General features: G+C 38.8%; 1 protein-coding gene across 3 annotated transcripts in view; it reads left to right on the forward strand.

Moving 5' to 3' along the window:
• The window catches only part of Scn8a (sodium voltage-gated channel alpha subunit 8), a 181,455-nt gene that overhangs the window by 72,220 nt on the left and 94,221 nt on the right, over nt 1–15,014 (forward strand). For all 3 annotated transcript variants that reach the window (XM_047548304.1, XM_047548303.1, XM_047548305.1), the window contains exons 3-6: nt 6,756–6,874; nt 8,795–8,884; nt 9,482–9,610; nt 11,425–11,516. In XM_047548304.1, coding sequence (XP_047404260.1) covers nt 6,756–6,874; nt 8,795–8,884; nt 9,482–9,610; nt 11,425–11,516 — 430 coding nt within the window. The remainder of the gene's footprint in view (nt 1–6,755; nt 6,875–8,794; nt 8,885–9,481; nt 9,611–11,424; nt 11,517–15,014) is intronic.

Consider the following 15,014-nt stretch of genomic DNA (forward strand, 5'->3'; position numbering starts at 1 on the left):
ATTTATTTCTGAACCGCTTCATAGCCTGTTTATGTAGAGTTTATTTAGATTCTGCTTTATATTTTCCTTTGTTAAAACAAGAAGATTTTGAAAGGACATTTGTTGCCTGCTTCATTGGCCATATACATAGTTATTCAGAATTGAATGCCAAATTGCTGTTGATTATTGGACAGCTGGCCAGTTGCCCAATTCAAAAGAAGTACATAGGACTGGGAGAACAGGGTGTATATAGTAGGTTCAGGCAGGCAAGAATTTAAGGCCAGAGGAGTCAGCTAAAATGAAAGGGTCAGGTAGTTGTGAAGATCAAAACAGGTAGGATCTATGGTCCAGGTGCTAGGAGACAGTCATAAGCCAGCGCCAGTAGCAGTTATAGCCAGGTAGACTCAAGGGGCCTTGGTTCCCACCTGCCTTCTTGTAAATTAGGTAAGCTTCTGAGCCCCCGATTGTTTGTTAGAGGCAGGTCATCAGATGCTTATAGGTTACTTTTGCCCTAATTGAGGTGATGACCTTTTAGGAGGTGGAAAACCTGGCTGAATGGAGAGTCACTCTCCTGGACCGGGTGTCCTACAGCAAACCAGGGGCTGGATCATAAGCACTTCTCTAAGAAGTTGATATACTCTACCTATGCATCAAATACTCTTCTACATGTTCTTTCATGTTTACACACCCTTTGTTGTTTTAATTTCTAATTTTTGTATGGCTAAAAAAATTATTCCAATCTTGGGGTGGGAGTCAGGACATGTAAGAAGTGGCAGCACTGCAGTACTGTGATAACTGTCTATTTGTTGTATTACATATGCAGTGTACTGGAATCTGTTTGGTTTGTATATGAATGTGCACAATATCCCTTTCCGTTTTTATGGGCCCCAAAGAGAAGACATCTCACCCTGAGTTAGCAACAGTGGCAATATTCCCTCATCACATGTTCCAGGCCCCATGTTGCTAATTAGAAATGAAAAGCCTGTGCTTTTCAGAAGGCTCATTTTATGCCAGCATGACACATTTATTAATACTCCATGCCACAATTTGCTAAGAGCCGTTGCACGGCTCTTAATGGGCCTTGTGCTCTAACTCATTGACTGACTGTTGTTATAAACTGATATTGCCCCTTGGGCAGTAAATCACAGTCCATTTTCAATTTCCCTTCAACTCATTTACTTCACAAAGATCTAATTTAAGACAGATTGATGAAATACTATTGGACTTTATAGGCACCAAGTGATTGTTGCTTACAAAGTATTCTTTGCTGTCCTTCCTACTCTATCTGGGCTTCAAAAGCTTTTGTGTTGGAGCACAGTGTCGAACAAGGAATGAACCTTCTTTTCTGGATCTCATTAGCAGTTAAACAGTAATGACAGAGGTTTAATCACCCATGTGAATGACTTAAAAAAATAAATTGTATTTATGGTCAACCTATCACCAATTGTACCTGCTCATTCTGTCTCCCATATTCACTGTTCTGGAGAGTAGGAAAGTCAGGTGGAGCGAGAAGCAATATATGACACCTTCAGGTCTGTCCCTGAGACTGCTCCCTGCTGCCGCCTGCTGTCACAAGTATGCTGGTAGGATAGTATCAAGCACTGTTGTACCTGGACTTAACAGACTTTTAACTTGAGAGAGCAAAGTAACTAACTTAGGAGAGCTCTACCAAGATGTAATGTGAAAGAATAAATAATAGGCTTTCTCTTCAAAAGTATGGTTTACTGCTTTGTTGTACTTCATCTCCAACATGCTGTGAAATTTCCAAATCAGAGAATCACAGATATTAGAGCTGGAAAGAACCTGAGCACAGCCATTGGCCGGCCCTATCTCTCAGTTTATAGATGAGGAAAATGAGATCCAGAGAGGTGTGATAGCTCATCCAGGCCATATAGCTATGTAGAGGTAGGTGAAGAAGAACATGAGCTGAGAGATGATCCAGTGGTTCCCAAAACCTGGTGGACACAGATTCTTTGATTATTCTGCAGACACATTTAACCAGAACTTCTGGAGGTTTATGAACTTCTAGATTTATGAATCTACTCAGATGATTCTTATGCAGCCAGTCTGACCTTAGTCAGAAACTGGTATTAGCGTATTCCTTGGGTCAAATCAGCTCTACTATCTATCTTTATTTGACCCATAAGCTCACTACAGTTTTTACATTCTTCAACAGTTGGACATGTGAAAATTGTATGAAATTTCTGTGTTCATGAAGTTCTGTTGGAACACAGCCACTCTTGTTTTTCACACATTGTCTGTGACTACTTGTGCACCACAGTGGCAGAGTTGAGTTTTTAATCACAGAAACCATATTGCTTACAAAGACTACATTTACTACCTGTGCATTGGCAAATAAAGGTGGTCATCGCTGGGTGTGTTCTCTCCATCACATAAGCATTGCAGATATCAGTATTTTTTTTTTTTTTTTTTTTGTGGTGCTGGGGATCGAACCCAGGGCCTTGTGCTTCCAAGGCAAGCACTCTACTGACTGAGCTATCTCCCCAGCCCCCAGATATCAGTATTAACAGGGAAATGCCTAAGCTCTGAGGACTTGCGGTATTCCAAACATCATCTTGCTTTATGCAACACTGCCTGTAAATTATCTGTAAATCTGATTACCTTAATAATATTTTATTGTAATGCAGCTTGCTACTTTAAGTGTGGAGGATTTGCTTCCATTTCAGGAGGTGTAATATGGACTATATGCTTGTTTCTTTTTGACTAGAGAAAATGTCTGTTTTTTTAAATACATGATGAAGATAATAGGATGTAAATATTTGGAAAGGAAATGACAAGTGATTTTTATTCTATGTGCAGTGTTTAGTATCCAAATTATGGAAATATCTTCAGGCATAAAATGTCCCTAATAATGCCTTTCTACTTACAAAACCATAGTTTTAAAAAATATTTTTTAGATGCTGATAGGCCTTTATTTTATTCATTTATTTATATGTGGTGCTAAGAATCGAACCCAGTGCCTCACACATGCAAACGCTCTACCACTGAGCCACAACCTCAGCCCCAAACTATAGACTTTTAATTCAGTATAGTTACCTAGTTTCCCTCAGCCTCGCACTTGTCAGCTCATTGTTGTGTTAATTCAGAATCCTAGCTGCCTCCTAGTTTCTCTTCATCCAAGGTATAACAGTTTCAGTTCCCCAATGTCTTTTTCTTTTCCTCTTCTCCTTTTCCATTATCTTAGACAACGTGAGCATTTGTTTATTAACCAATAAACAAACATTGATTGAGTGCCTGCTGTATGCCAGGCACTGCAGGAACTAATTTTATGATAGGAAATACCCCCTGTGGTACCACTAGACCTGTGTTTCCGTTGTGGCAAAATTAAGACACAAGGAGTAGAAGATGCAGAACCTGTCACTTTTTAAAATGCTGTTGCTTATTTTCTACAGCAGTAGGCAATTTAGTAAAGGCCTGGCCTGGTGGTTTGCAGGGGCACGGCCAGTGGTTCTTTCATTGTTGCTTTGCTACTTTATGTAGTGTGTCCCAGGGGCTCAAATTTCCCATGCACCACAGAATCCATCCCCCATACCATCTTCATTCTCTGCCATATAGCCATGAAATTGCCTCCCAATCTGGCACATAGAAGCTGAAAGAGGCTCTGAGCTCCACATAATAAACTGCTCTCTGCTACCTGAGCTTCGTAGGTGGTGACCCTCTCCTGGGCTTTTGTAAGATGCAGAGGGGTTAATAATCTCTCCTTCACCCATACTTCACAGAAGTATCATGAGATTGAATGAGGAGGTTATTTGAAAGGCTGGCAGTTTCACAGAGAGGGTTGCTATAGAAACACAGAGGGCTACAAGTACTTCAGAGAAGGGGTGTGGGGAAAGTCCTGCCCTGTTTGTTTCTTTGAGAAAACAAAAAAATGGAAGTCAGAGATCTACCCTTGATCTGCTTCATGCTAACTTTATATCTGTTTCCTTTTGCTTTTAGGATCAGACTTTCTCTGCAGCCTTTTCCTCCAGAACCAGGACACTAGTACAGGAAGAGCATTATTGCAGTGCAGTATCAAATATGGGATGGTTGAGTGGGTTTTTCCAGAATGTATATAGCTTTCTTATTGGGAAGATACTAGTGTGACTCTGGCAGACTAAGAAAGGAACAAATAAAAGGAACTTAAAAAAAAAAAATCTACCAACAGTTTATTGGGAGCACATGGACTAAGCATTTTATTGGAACTGTGGGAGGAAGTATAAAAGTGGTTCCTGCCTTCAAAGAGCCTACAGCCTAGTTGTAGAGGTAGGGGTAAAAAAAGGATAATGTTAGTTGTGGGTTTTTCATAGATGGTCTTAATCAGGTTAAGGAAGCTTTTCTTTCTGGTTTGTTGAGTGTTTTTATTATGAAAGGATGCTGGGTTTTGTTAAATGTTTTTCTGCATTTATTATGAAAGTTATATGGTTTTTCTTTATTTTTAAAATTCATTTCATTGTTCGGTTTTCATATACTAAACCATCTTTGCATTTCTTGGATAAATCCCCCATGGTCATGGTGCATAATCCCTTTTATATGCTGGATTTGGTTGCTGGTATTTTTGTTGAGGCTTTTTGTGTTCATATTCATGAAGGATATCAGTCTGGAGTTTTCTTGTGATGTGACTATCTGATTTTGTATCAAGGTAATACTGCCCTCAAAGAATGAGTTGGGAAATGTTTCCTTCTTGTCTGTTCTTTGGAAGAGTTTGTATTAATTCTTTAAATATTTGGTAGAATTCATTATCGAAACCATCTGGTCCTGGGCTTTTCTTTGTGGACGTTCAATTTTTTTAATGCAAGGTGCAAAAGATTATTTATTGTTTAATCTCATTTGAGGAAGAGAATTTTTAGGGATATACCTTATCTGTATGCTTATATTTATGCAGAAAATTTTTGAAAGGATATGACCCCACCACCACCAAAAAAAAAGTGGCAGTAAAGATTATCTTTGGGTGGGAGAATGATATTAGTCATTCATTTGTCCCCCGCCCCCCAGTACTGGGTATTGAATCCAGGGGTATTATAGCACTGAGCTATATCCCCATCCCTCTTTTATTTTGAGACATGGCCTAAGTTGCTTTGACTGGCCTCAATTTTGCAATCCTCCTGCCTCAGCCTCCTGAGTAGCTGGGATCACAGACCTGTACCACTAGGTCTTCTTTTTTGTTTGTTTGTTTTTAATTGTAAGCATACATTGCTCTAAATTAAAACAACAAAAACTACTTAAAATGACTTGCCTTTTGCCATAGCTCTCTGTGTTTACCTCTGACCTTATCTCCTTAGGGACTCCTGGTCTAGTAGACCCTGCTTTTCTAGCATCACAGGCTGCTGCTCCCCTGCCCTGTTTTATTCTCCATTAACACAAAATTACTTGTCAACTCCCTGAAAACAACCCACAGTTACACTGTTGTGCTTCTTTGTACGTGCTATGCTGTTTGTTCCCTTTCGTGGCTATCCCTTCCCCTTTTATCTGCCCAATTTTTCTTAATTCCTATTTGTCCTTAAAACTCCTTCCTAATATGATTTACCTTTCTTTATAAACACTTCCCAACTCACTGTCCTTTTTATTCTCCACCCAAGGGGATGAAATCTCCCTTCTTCAGCTCTTTTACAATATACATATTTTATTTTGAGTTTTGTACTTACCCTGTATCATAATTACTAGTTCACATATATGTTTTCCCTAAAAGTACAGTTCTATTCAGTTTTGTGTCCCTGGAGCTTAGCACAATGCTTGGCACAGAATAGATGCTCAAAATTAATTGAATTGAAATGAATTCATAAGACAAAGCATTCTGGGTAGGATAAGCAATCTGAACAAAGGCCAGAATTCATGCCTTATTATAACCTATTCTGGGGACTTGGACTAGTTTGGCTACATAGGAAGATTCATGCTAGGAATACAATTGAAGAATTTTGGCAAGGTTGATATTAGAAACTCTTAAAAGCCAGATAGAGCAGACTTGGTAGATAAATACTGATATATTGGTTGAATGAAGAGCTCTTTTTACTTTCTTCCAGTCTTTACTCAACTGTCTTCCCAGTAGGCTTACCCTGACCACCTTCTTTAAAACAGTCACCTCTCAATTTATCCATCCTCTGCCCAGCATTCTCGTCCTTTCCCTGGTCTTCCTCTCTTTTCCATAACAGATCACCTTCTATGGATCACAGTCTTATAATTTACTTATTCATTATGTTTTATTTATTGTCTTTCCTCCCCACTGGAATATAATAGAACTGCATTGTTCACTGATAATTCCCAAGCACCAACAATATCGTCTGACACACAGTAGGGCTCAGTCATCACTAGTTGAGTGAATGAATCCTAAATTAATAAACTTCAGTATCTTGTCCAGATCTGGCATGGATAGCTTAGGTATAATTCAAATGTCTTATTTCTGAAAGAGACAAATTTATTTTGTAAAACTGCCAAGATTATGCCCACTACTTATAATATAATCTGGGGTAGGGCAGGAAAACGGAGGTGAGGGGGTGGAAGATATGTTGCCTTAATGTTTCTTGCCTTCAATGTCAAATAGAGGGCTGGGGTTGTGACTTAGTAGAGCACTCGCCTAGCATGTGTGAGGCACTGGGTTCGATCCCCAGCACCACATAAAAAAATAAATATTTTGTGTCCATCTACAGCCAAAAACAATACATAAAAAGCAGAGGTGTAAAAATTGTAAATACCTTTATTTATTCCTTACCTAGAAAAGTGTTGTTTTATATGGTGATTAATTCTCATGCTTTAATCATTTCTCTCTTTTTCTTTCTCCACAGACCTTTGTAGTATTAAACAGAGGGAAAACTCTCTTCAGATTTAGTGCCACGCCTGCCTTGTACATTTTAAGTCCTTTTAACCTGATAAGAAGAATAGCTATTAAAATTTTGATACATTCATATCCTTTTCTTCAAATGTGGAGTGCAACAACTGCATGATTATATATGTCCTGATATTTGACAACTGAATTATATATTATGCTTTTTTATTTTTTAAACCAATAGTAGAGTTGGCTGTCCCACTAGTCAGAGGTTTAAGACTGAGGTCCTTACAAATTGCAAGCTGAACTGTGGCAAATTCTTTTTCTGAGGATGATATCACTGGAGTCTGGAATTTTTTTAGTGTCATGAGGGACAAATTAAGCTGGTAACCTTCTGTTGAAGTCTTGGCTTTTTAATTTCATCCCATGGGAGACTATTTAGCTTGTTAACATATTAAGATCCAGTACGAGAATTTCTTTGAAACTGCTTCTGGAGTTGTGAATAGTCAAATGAATGCTTTAGAGAGCTGCCTTGAATTTTTTTGATTTCTCCAGCAGCAAGTTTAGAAAGAATCTGTGATAGTTCTCAGATGAAATAACCTCCTTGGTGCAAAGGTTTAGATGCAGATTGCAGGATAGATATGAATATTTTCTAGGATTTTTACTCCCCTTAAATAAAAAAATGTTGATTTATTCATGTGACCTGGCTTTTATATCCTATCAATATAGAAGACCATATGACACATGAAAAATTATGTGATGGGTTTATCAACTCTGCATAGACTTTAAACTTGCATGCTTGGTATTTAATTTAATAGCACTTTAGTCTCGTGTGTCAGAGTATGTGTCCTCCAAAGCGGATGAGGAAATCAGCAATTGAACTTAGCCAATGAGTTTAGTAAGCCCTGCCACATCGCAACTCTAGGAATATAGCAAACTGGTTCTGAAATTGTGGTTTACAAGCGATGTAGTTCGTAAATCAGAAGTTTTATGGGAAATAAATAATTTACAAAGAACTTCTTCCCTTTCTGTTACATCAGAGGTGGAGTGCTTTTTTCTCTTCTGGTACCAAAGAGTATGTTTTTATACTCTCTTCTGGTTCCAAAGGGTATGTTATTGTACTCTGAAACAAAAATCCAGCTGGAAGAAGTATTTGCTCTTCTACTAGTAGAATAAAGATGGGGAATGTCATTAAGAAGAGAGAATGGGTTAGCAGCAAATGAGATACAGCTTACATGCTTGTTAAAGTGACAGTTTGAGTCTGAGAATCTCATGTTAACCTGAAACAGTTGAATTTTCCTCAAATGAGAACAGAAAGAGCTGAGAAAGATGTGGATGAAACTGAAATGGCAACAAAATGGTTTGCTATCCATAAACTTTCCTGGGTACTTTTAGAACGATCAAATACATTTGCCCCGTTATCTAAGTCAGGAGAATGGGAGTGCGATGTCCTTGAAATCTGTACCTAACTTGTTTTGATTGCATTTCTGTATTGGGCATATATTCAATGCACGCTGGCTGGCACCTTGTTCCCAAAGACAGTTCAGCCCTATAGAAGGACTAGGGGAAAAAATGAACCATTAATTATATGTAGATTTTCAAATAATTAGTTATGTAAGGTAATTAACTTAACAATAAGTGAATACTGAACAATAAAGATTTATTTTTTCACCTGATGATTTTTAAGACTGATAACTTCTGGCTACTGTACACAAAGTTAAGGTATTTGGAGGCTTATTCTATAGTTGAAGTGAAAAGTAGTAAGAAGAGGAAATATTTATCCAAAAGTTATAAAACAGTGACAACCCTATTGAAAGAAGAACCACCTGCCCCGTCCATCCACAGTTCTCCAGTGGGGATATACACGGTGTCTTTCTTTGTTGGTGATAGTGACCAGTTTTCATTATCAACTTGCCTTTCCTCCTCTTCTGTGCTTTATCTCTGTTCTATCTGTTGATTCAGATCTTGTGATACCCAGTGCAAAATGTGTTTGTATTCTGAGAAAATTTTTTTAAAAAACAGCCAGATTTTGTGTTTTCCCCCTTGACTCTTCTCTACAGTATTTAGCATGATCATTATGTGCACTATTTTGACCAACTGTGTATTCATGACTTTTAGTAACCCTCCTGACTGGTCGAAGAATGTGGAGTAAGTAGCCCATTTATATGTCTGCTTGTTTGCTTTAAAGAATTTTAAGTTATTGAATCTTGTGCTTCACCAGTTTATCCATGAAGGAAAAAAAAATACTTATTACCACTATTTCATGGAGAAGGGTGAAGATACATGTGGAATTTAGGAAATATTTGAAGACGTCAGCTCTTAAAAAAGAGCAAAGTCTGCTCCCACCTCTGCTCTTCTTGTGCTAGCCAGTGTTTGCCCATGGCTCCATCACTGTTCTATTTGTTTTAATTCCTGATGGTACTCTCTTCTCCAGCTTTAGGTTTCCCTTTCTTTCTTTTGGGGTACTGCTCATCTGCTCCAAAATGATCACATACTGGATGGCAGTACAGTGTTATTTCCTTGAAATATCACTAAAGCCCCAGCATTCCAGAGTTCCAGATGTGGGCATTTCACTGAGTTTCATTCAGAATGCTCCTTTCTCCTCCTCATTCTGTCCTACCACTTTGGTGATGCCCTTACTGTCCTCCTGGCAAAGCCACACCTTAGGCCAGTGTAATCTTGAAAGGTTCATTTGAACTTTCTGTTTGTTCAGAAATGACCTTAAGCTCTCCATTTCTTTGACAGGTACACGTTCACGGGGATTTATACATTTGAATCACTAGTGAAAATCATTGCAAGAGGTTTCTGCATAGATGGCTTTACCTTTTTACGGGACCCATGGAACTGGTTAGATTTCAGTGTCATCATGATGGCGTAAGTTCTCTGCTTACTTTATTGGGGTTCTGGGTGTGATCATGTGTGTAGGGGAGGATACTCCTGGATGTTTGCATGACCATGTTTGTAAGTGAGAATTTATGGACTCAGTGGTGTAAGAATTAATAGGTACACACGGGGACTCTTGCTTATGGTTCTTGCTTGTGAGGACCTTTTGTTTTTCAGGCAGCAACAGTGTGTTTATGTGGAGAAGATGAGCAGAGTCTTTATAGCTGGGAGGGAAAGTAGGGAGTAATTTTCCATGGATTCTCCCTCATATTTTATTCCCTCTTATGACATTGACCATGATTTGCACACCCATCACTAGGGGACCTCTGTGAAGACTTGGAATTTTTAGATGTGAAAATGTGAAATGTGAATTTTTTAGAGGTGAAAATGTGTTTTCTGGGCACATCATATCACATGTGATTTAATAAGGCTGACCAGGTGTTGCAGACTTCAAAGCACATTTTAGAGACAAAACATGAGCCAGGGTATCCAAATTGGCACTTCCTGAAGTTGCTAACCAGAATTTTGAACTGTCACTGGAGACCACAGAGCTCCACATAGGTATGCTAGCTGCTCCTGGTAACTTGTGTTGCATTAGCAATAAAAATGTCTCTGTGGGAAACTCACCTGATGGTAGAAAAGTTATAGCAGGCTTTAGTATTTTTATTTTCAGGTTGGGAAAGTGCTTTGTGGTTTGGGGATGTGATGGGGGTGGTGCTTAGGTTTTGTGTGTGTGCACAAAGATGTGTGAGAGAGAGCGTTTGCATATGTATGGGTCTGAGCGTTTCATAGCAAGATGTATTTCCTCTGTAAAATGTGAGCGAATATTATTCTTTGAATATTGTGGAACTTGGACTTTCTGTTATATAATGACAGTTTCTGACTCTCCAGCATTATGAAATACACATTGATATTCATTTAAAATCTTATTGTCTTTGCTAGGCGCAAAGCTGGTGATAAAATGGGCTCTTAACTCAGTATTTGTTCTGATCTCATGATCTGGATTTTCCCGAGCCCTGTTTTTGTCTGTCACTGGACACAGCTTCAACTGTGCACATGACTGCAAACATACAATGTCACTCTTGGATATGTCATATATGCAGTCATTTAGGCATTTTTGCTGTCATCAGTGAGGGAGCTACTTTAATGTACATTTGTTTTTGTGGGACTCCTGCTGCAGAATTTTGTCTCCCTTTCTTAAGAAATTGTTCACAAAACTTGGGGATATGAATCTTTGATACTTCCTGGCCTTCCTTTTTACTAAAAAATGTAAATGACCTGACAGTAAAGTGATTCTTACTGGGATCTGCCCACCACTGCTAATTAAGGAGTAAATCCTTTAAACTTGTAGTTATAGCAATTCTTTGGATTATACTTTTGAATTCTCCTTGCCCATTTTTTTTAAAAAAGACATGTTACTTAAATGTTTATATTTTGAAATTTTTCTTTTTCAGGGAAAAAATGAAATCATACCTTGTATATAAGACCCTTTCTTTCCCCCATTCTCAAACCCTCGCCAGTGGTACCATTACAAGTTAACTTTGGTTTGATTCTGCAGGTATATAACAGAGTTTGTAAACCTAGGCAATGTTTCAGCTCTGCGCACTTTCAGGGTACTGAGGGCTTTGAAAACTATTTCGGTAATTCCAGGTAAGATGGCCTGGGGTTGGTGTTAGGTGTTGGGTTAGGGCCCTGACGTGACGTACTGTACTTTTTGTTTTGTTGTGGTTTTGTTTTTTCTTTTGGTGTTTGTGTTTGTGTCTGTGTTTGTCATTTCTGTCTGTATGTGACCTCCCTTACTACAGATATGTGACAGAGTTTGTGGACCTGGGCAATGTCTCAGCGCTGAGAACATTCAGGGTTCTCCGAGCTTTGAAAACTATCTCTGTAATTCCAGGTGAGAAAATGTGTGCACAGGACTGACCTTGATGCATCTCCTCTTTCCCTCCATTCATTTTGTCCACCATATTCTAAACTGGTGTGAGCACAGTTGGTATGCTCTGCATTCTGCATTCTGCATGCTTTTCCTGAGAGACATTCTCTGGAATGGCCTTTTGGTCCCTAAGCAGTTTCCTCTGACTGTGCTTGCAGGCATGCAGCCCCCATTTCATTCATGCTTTTGAAAAAGCATGTGCTTAAGAATCCCTTGGATCTTATAATATCTGAAAATAATCATCATAGAGCTAACCGTCTCCTTGTATATAAATCATTTGACTCCCAGCCTCATGGAATTACAGTAATTTTTTTTTTAACATGTGCCATCATTCCATTGCTTGTGATTTCTAGGCTTCCTATAGCATGGTTTGCTGATGGAATGTTATTCAAAGAATTATGCTTTTATTATTACTGTACTAATGGAATTATTTAATCGCAGATGAGACCTACACAGTTAACTAGTCCAGAATTGTAGAAAAATGTAAAAACCTTGAAGTTAGTGAACTGAACTTTAATAATCACTATCTATCATGTTCCATTGCTGTCTGTTTTACTAGACTGAGAACCAGTAACTATCTACTTACTGTACATATATATTCAGGGATCATTCTCAAACATAAATCCCAATGAAAGTTTATACAGGTGCTGTTTTAAAAAAAAATTTAAAGGTAAGAGAAGATTCAACTAAAGATATGGGCAAATAAAAGTACAGAAACTTGAGGGGAAAAGAAATATTGAGGGTGGTTTGAGAGGTAGTTGATTGACAATCTCTTTAAAATTTTTGCCTTTTTCTTTTTGATCCTGGTTGAGCTAGCCCAGTGGTTCTTAACCTTTTGAAGGTTTTGGATCCTTTTGAGAATCAGATGAAAGTTGACAGACCCCCCTGAAGCCCATCCATGGACCCCAGGTTAAGATCCCTTAATTTAATTTAAATCATTGCAGCTGGCTAATATTTCTCTTCCTAAAGACTAGGAAGGAAATTGGAAGGAAAGATACTTGGTTTAGTACTTTGTTAGTTTTGTGAGCCTAAGATAGACTGGCAATAACTTGTCAGTGGTCACGACAGTGTTGTTGCTCTTGGGCTTTAGTTGTATTCAAGATTTTTAAAGATTTCCCAGAGGCCAGGCTTTCCACAACAGTTTTGTAGAAATAGGGGTACAGAGAACAGAGACATTCTATTCTCATCATGTGCCTCATTCCCTGTGGCTGACTCAGAAGTCTCTTCAATGTTATCTAAATATCAGATAGCAAGAGGGGGAAGAATAAAGGTAGAATCCTGGAGAGGGTGGACTTAGAATGTGGTTTACCAGGAACCTCAAGGAAGTTTCATTAGGTAGGCCTTTTTTTCTGAGGGAGCTGGAGCACCACATCTTTACTTTCATTTTTCCTTTGGTCTCTCTTCCTCTGGCCCCTTTAAAATATGATCCTCTGTTTTCTGTTCATTTCCCCCAGCGTACTCTGCAAGGCATCTGTCTCTTTATGTTCTTGTGATCTCAGAACTTCTCTTCCAGAATTAAATTGGAAAACTGCATTCTGTTCACTAACGGGGGCAGCAGATGCTATCTCTAGTCTAGCTCATTGCTTTTGTCTTTGTCTCTACTGTATGGGTACCTTTTGACCAGGGCATTTCTGCAAGGTAACTCTTGACCAATACCATGTTACTTAATACTCTAGTAATACATACACATATGTAAACATATAGTGACTATAATACAGTGCCTGGCCCATAGCAGTGCTCCATAAATGGTTGTAGTAGTAGCAGTTATTATCATAAAGACACCTAAGCCCAAAGAAAGGGTTTGTGTCAAGATTTAGACATCAGCCTCACAGTTTGAAATAGATTCCCAGGTTCCTATTTCTAGAAGCACCCCCAGTTGAGCTGGCTTTGGGAAGCTAACTGGGATGGAGAATAACTTTAAGGATAGTAAGCTAATAATAGAGCACTGTCAGTAAAAGGTATATTGGATTTTTTTAATTAAAGTGTGACTTCCAATTTCAATCCTTTTGCTACCCTGTCTACCTTTCAGAGTTAGTAAGAGAAATCCAGTAGTTGACTTCTCCCTTATGGAGAGGCTTCTCTCATCCTATGTAAAATTCTGAATTTCTCTATCATTCTTTCTTCCCCAGAATACTGTTGTCCTATTCCTACCTTTGAGTCACACAGGTCTCCTTCCAAGGCCAGGCACCAGTGTGAGTCAGTGGATCTGGGCCTGTCTCACGTTTGAAAATCTAAGTCATTTTGATTCTACTGTTGTAGAACTAGGACACGGTGCTCCTTGATATAAACCAAAACTATATTGTTTTGCCTACCAGGTTTTCTTGTGGGTCAGTTCAGTGGAATCGTTGCTTTCCTTGCCTTCTCCTCTTCCCAGTTTGGTTAGGCTTTGCCAGATCTGCCAAAACCAGAATGGAAATGAGAATGACTAAAGAGTTGACACAGAGTCTGCAAGATCTCACAAGGCTCTCAAAGGCTCAGCTCCCTTCATGAGAACTTTTCCTTTCCTAGAGCACTCACCCTATCTCACCTGGACCAACGCTGTCCTCCCTCTTAGCATCTGGTACATATTTTGATTGTGTCAGGGCTGCCAAGACCCCAGGAGATTATAGAGAATAAGGTGCATCAGTTAGCTTGAGTGTTTTGCATAAGAAATGCTTTACTTTAAGAGACTGTGCAGCTTATAAAAGTCCAGGCCCCACATTCCGATCCCTTTTATTTATCAACCCAAGACCTGGATATATCTCTTTTATGGTTTCTTTTTTGTTTCAGAGGCACCAGCTTGGAGAACAGTGTGAGCACTGTCAGTACTTAAAGGGTCAGTGATAGAGCAGACCCTTTGTAAATTTGCTTTGACTTGGAAATTTGCCTAAAAGTCTGTGTCTTTAAACTTTGATTTTAGTTTGTATTTATGAACTTATACTCTCTGTCAGAAGTTTCATCATCTGCATGCTTTGATCATATGCCTCAGGACTAACATACCTTAAGATAGGGTAGGACTCACAATGGAGTATTTTCAGGCTTCTTTTGGAGAGTAGCACTGAATAGCCTAAATAGAACCAGTTGGGATAGCCACACTTGTCAGTTCCTTTTCATGTCCATCATTTAAGTGACTCCCCCATAGCACTAGTAACCTACCGAGACCAGTGCTGACTTGACACCATCTCGCTGTCTTTAGAGTTGTAGTTTCTAAATTACTTTCCTCTTGGATATTTTGCATCTCTGTTCTTGTTTCTGTTACTTTTACTCATGACCAGTGGGATCAGGTAGGAAGCATGGGAAATAATGGGCCCTTCTTCTTCCCACCACAGTATTCACAAAGAAAGTACTTTGTTTAAATGTGTATGTAGTGAACGTGACAATTTCTGCTACATACTGAAGGGGGATAGAAAAAGTGGTTCAAAACCATATGCAGACTTTTTCTCTTTTAGTACTGGGGATTTAACCCAAGGTACTTTGATGCTG

Source organism: Sciurus carolinensis, chromosome 4 (genome assembly GCF_902686445.1).
Source record: "Sciurus carolinensis chromosome 4, mSciCar1.2, whole genome shotgun sequence".
Taxonomy (NCBI): Eukaryota; Metazoa; Chordata; class Mammalia; order Rodentia; family Sciuridae; genus Sciurus; species Sciurus carolinensis.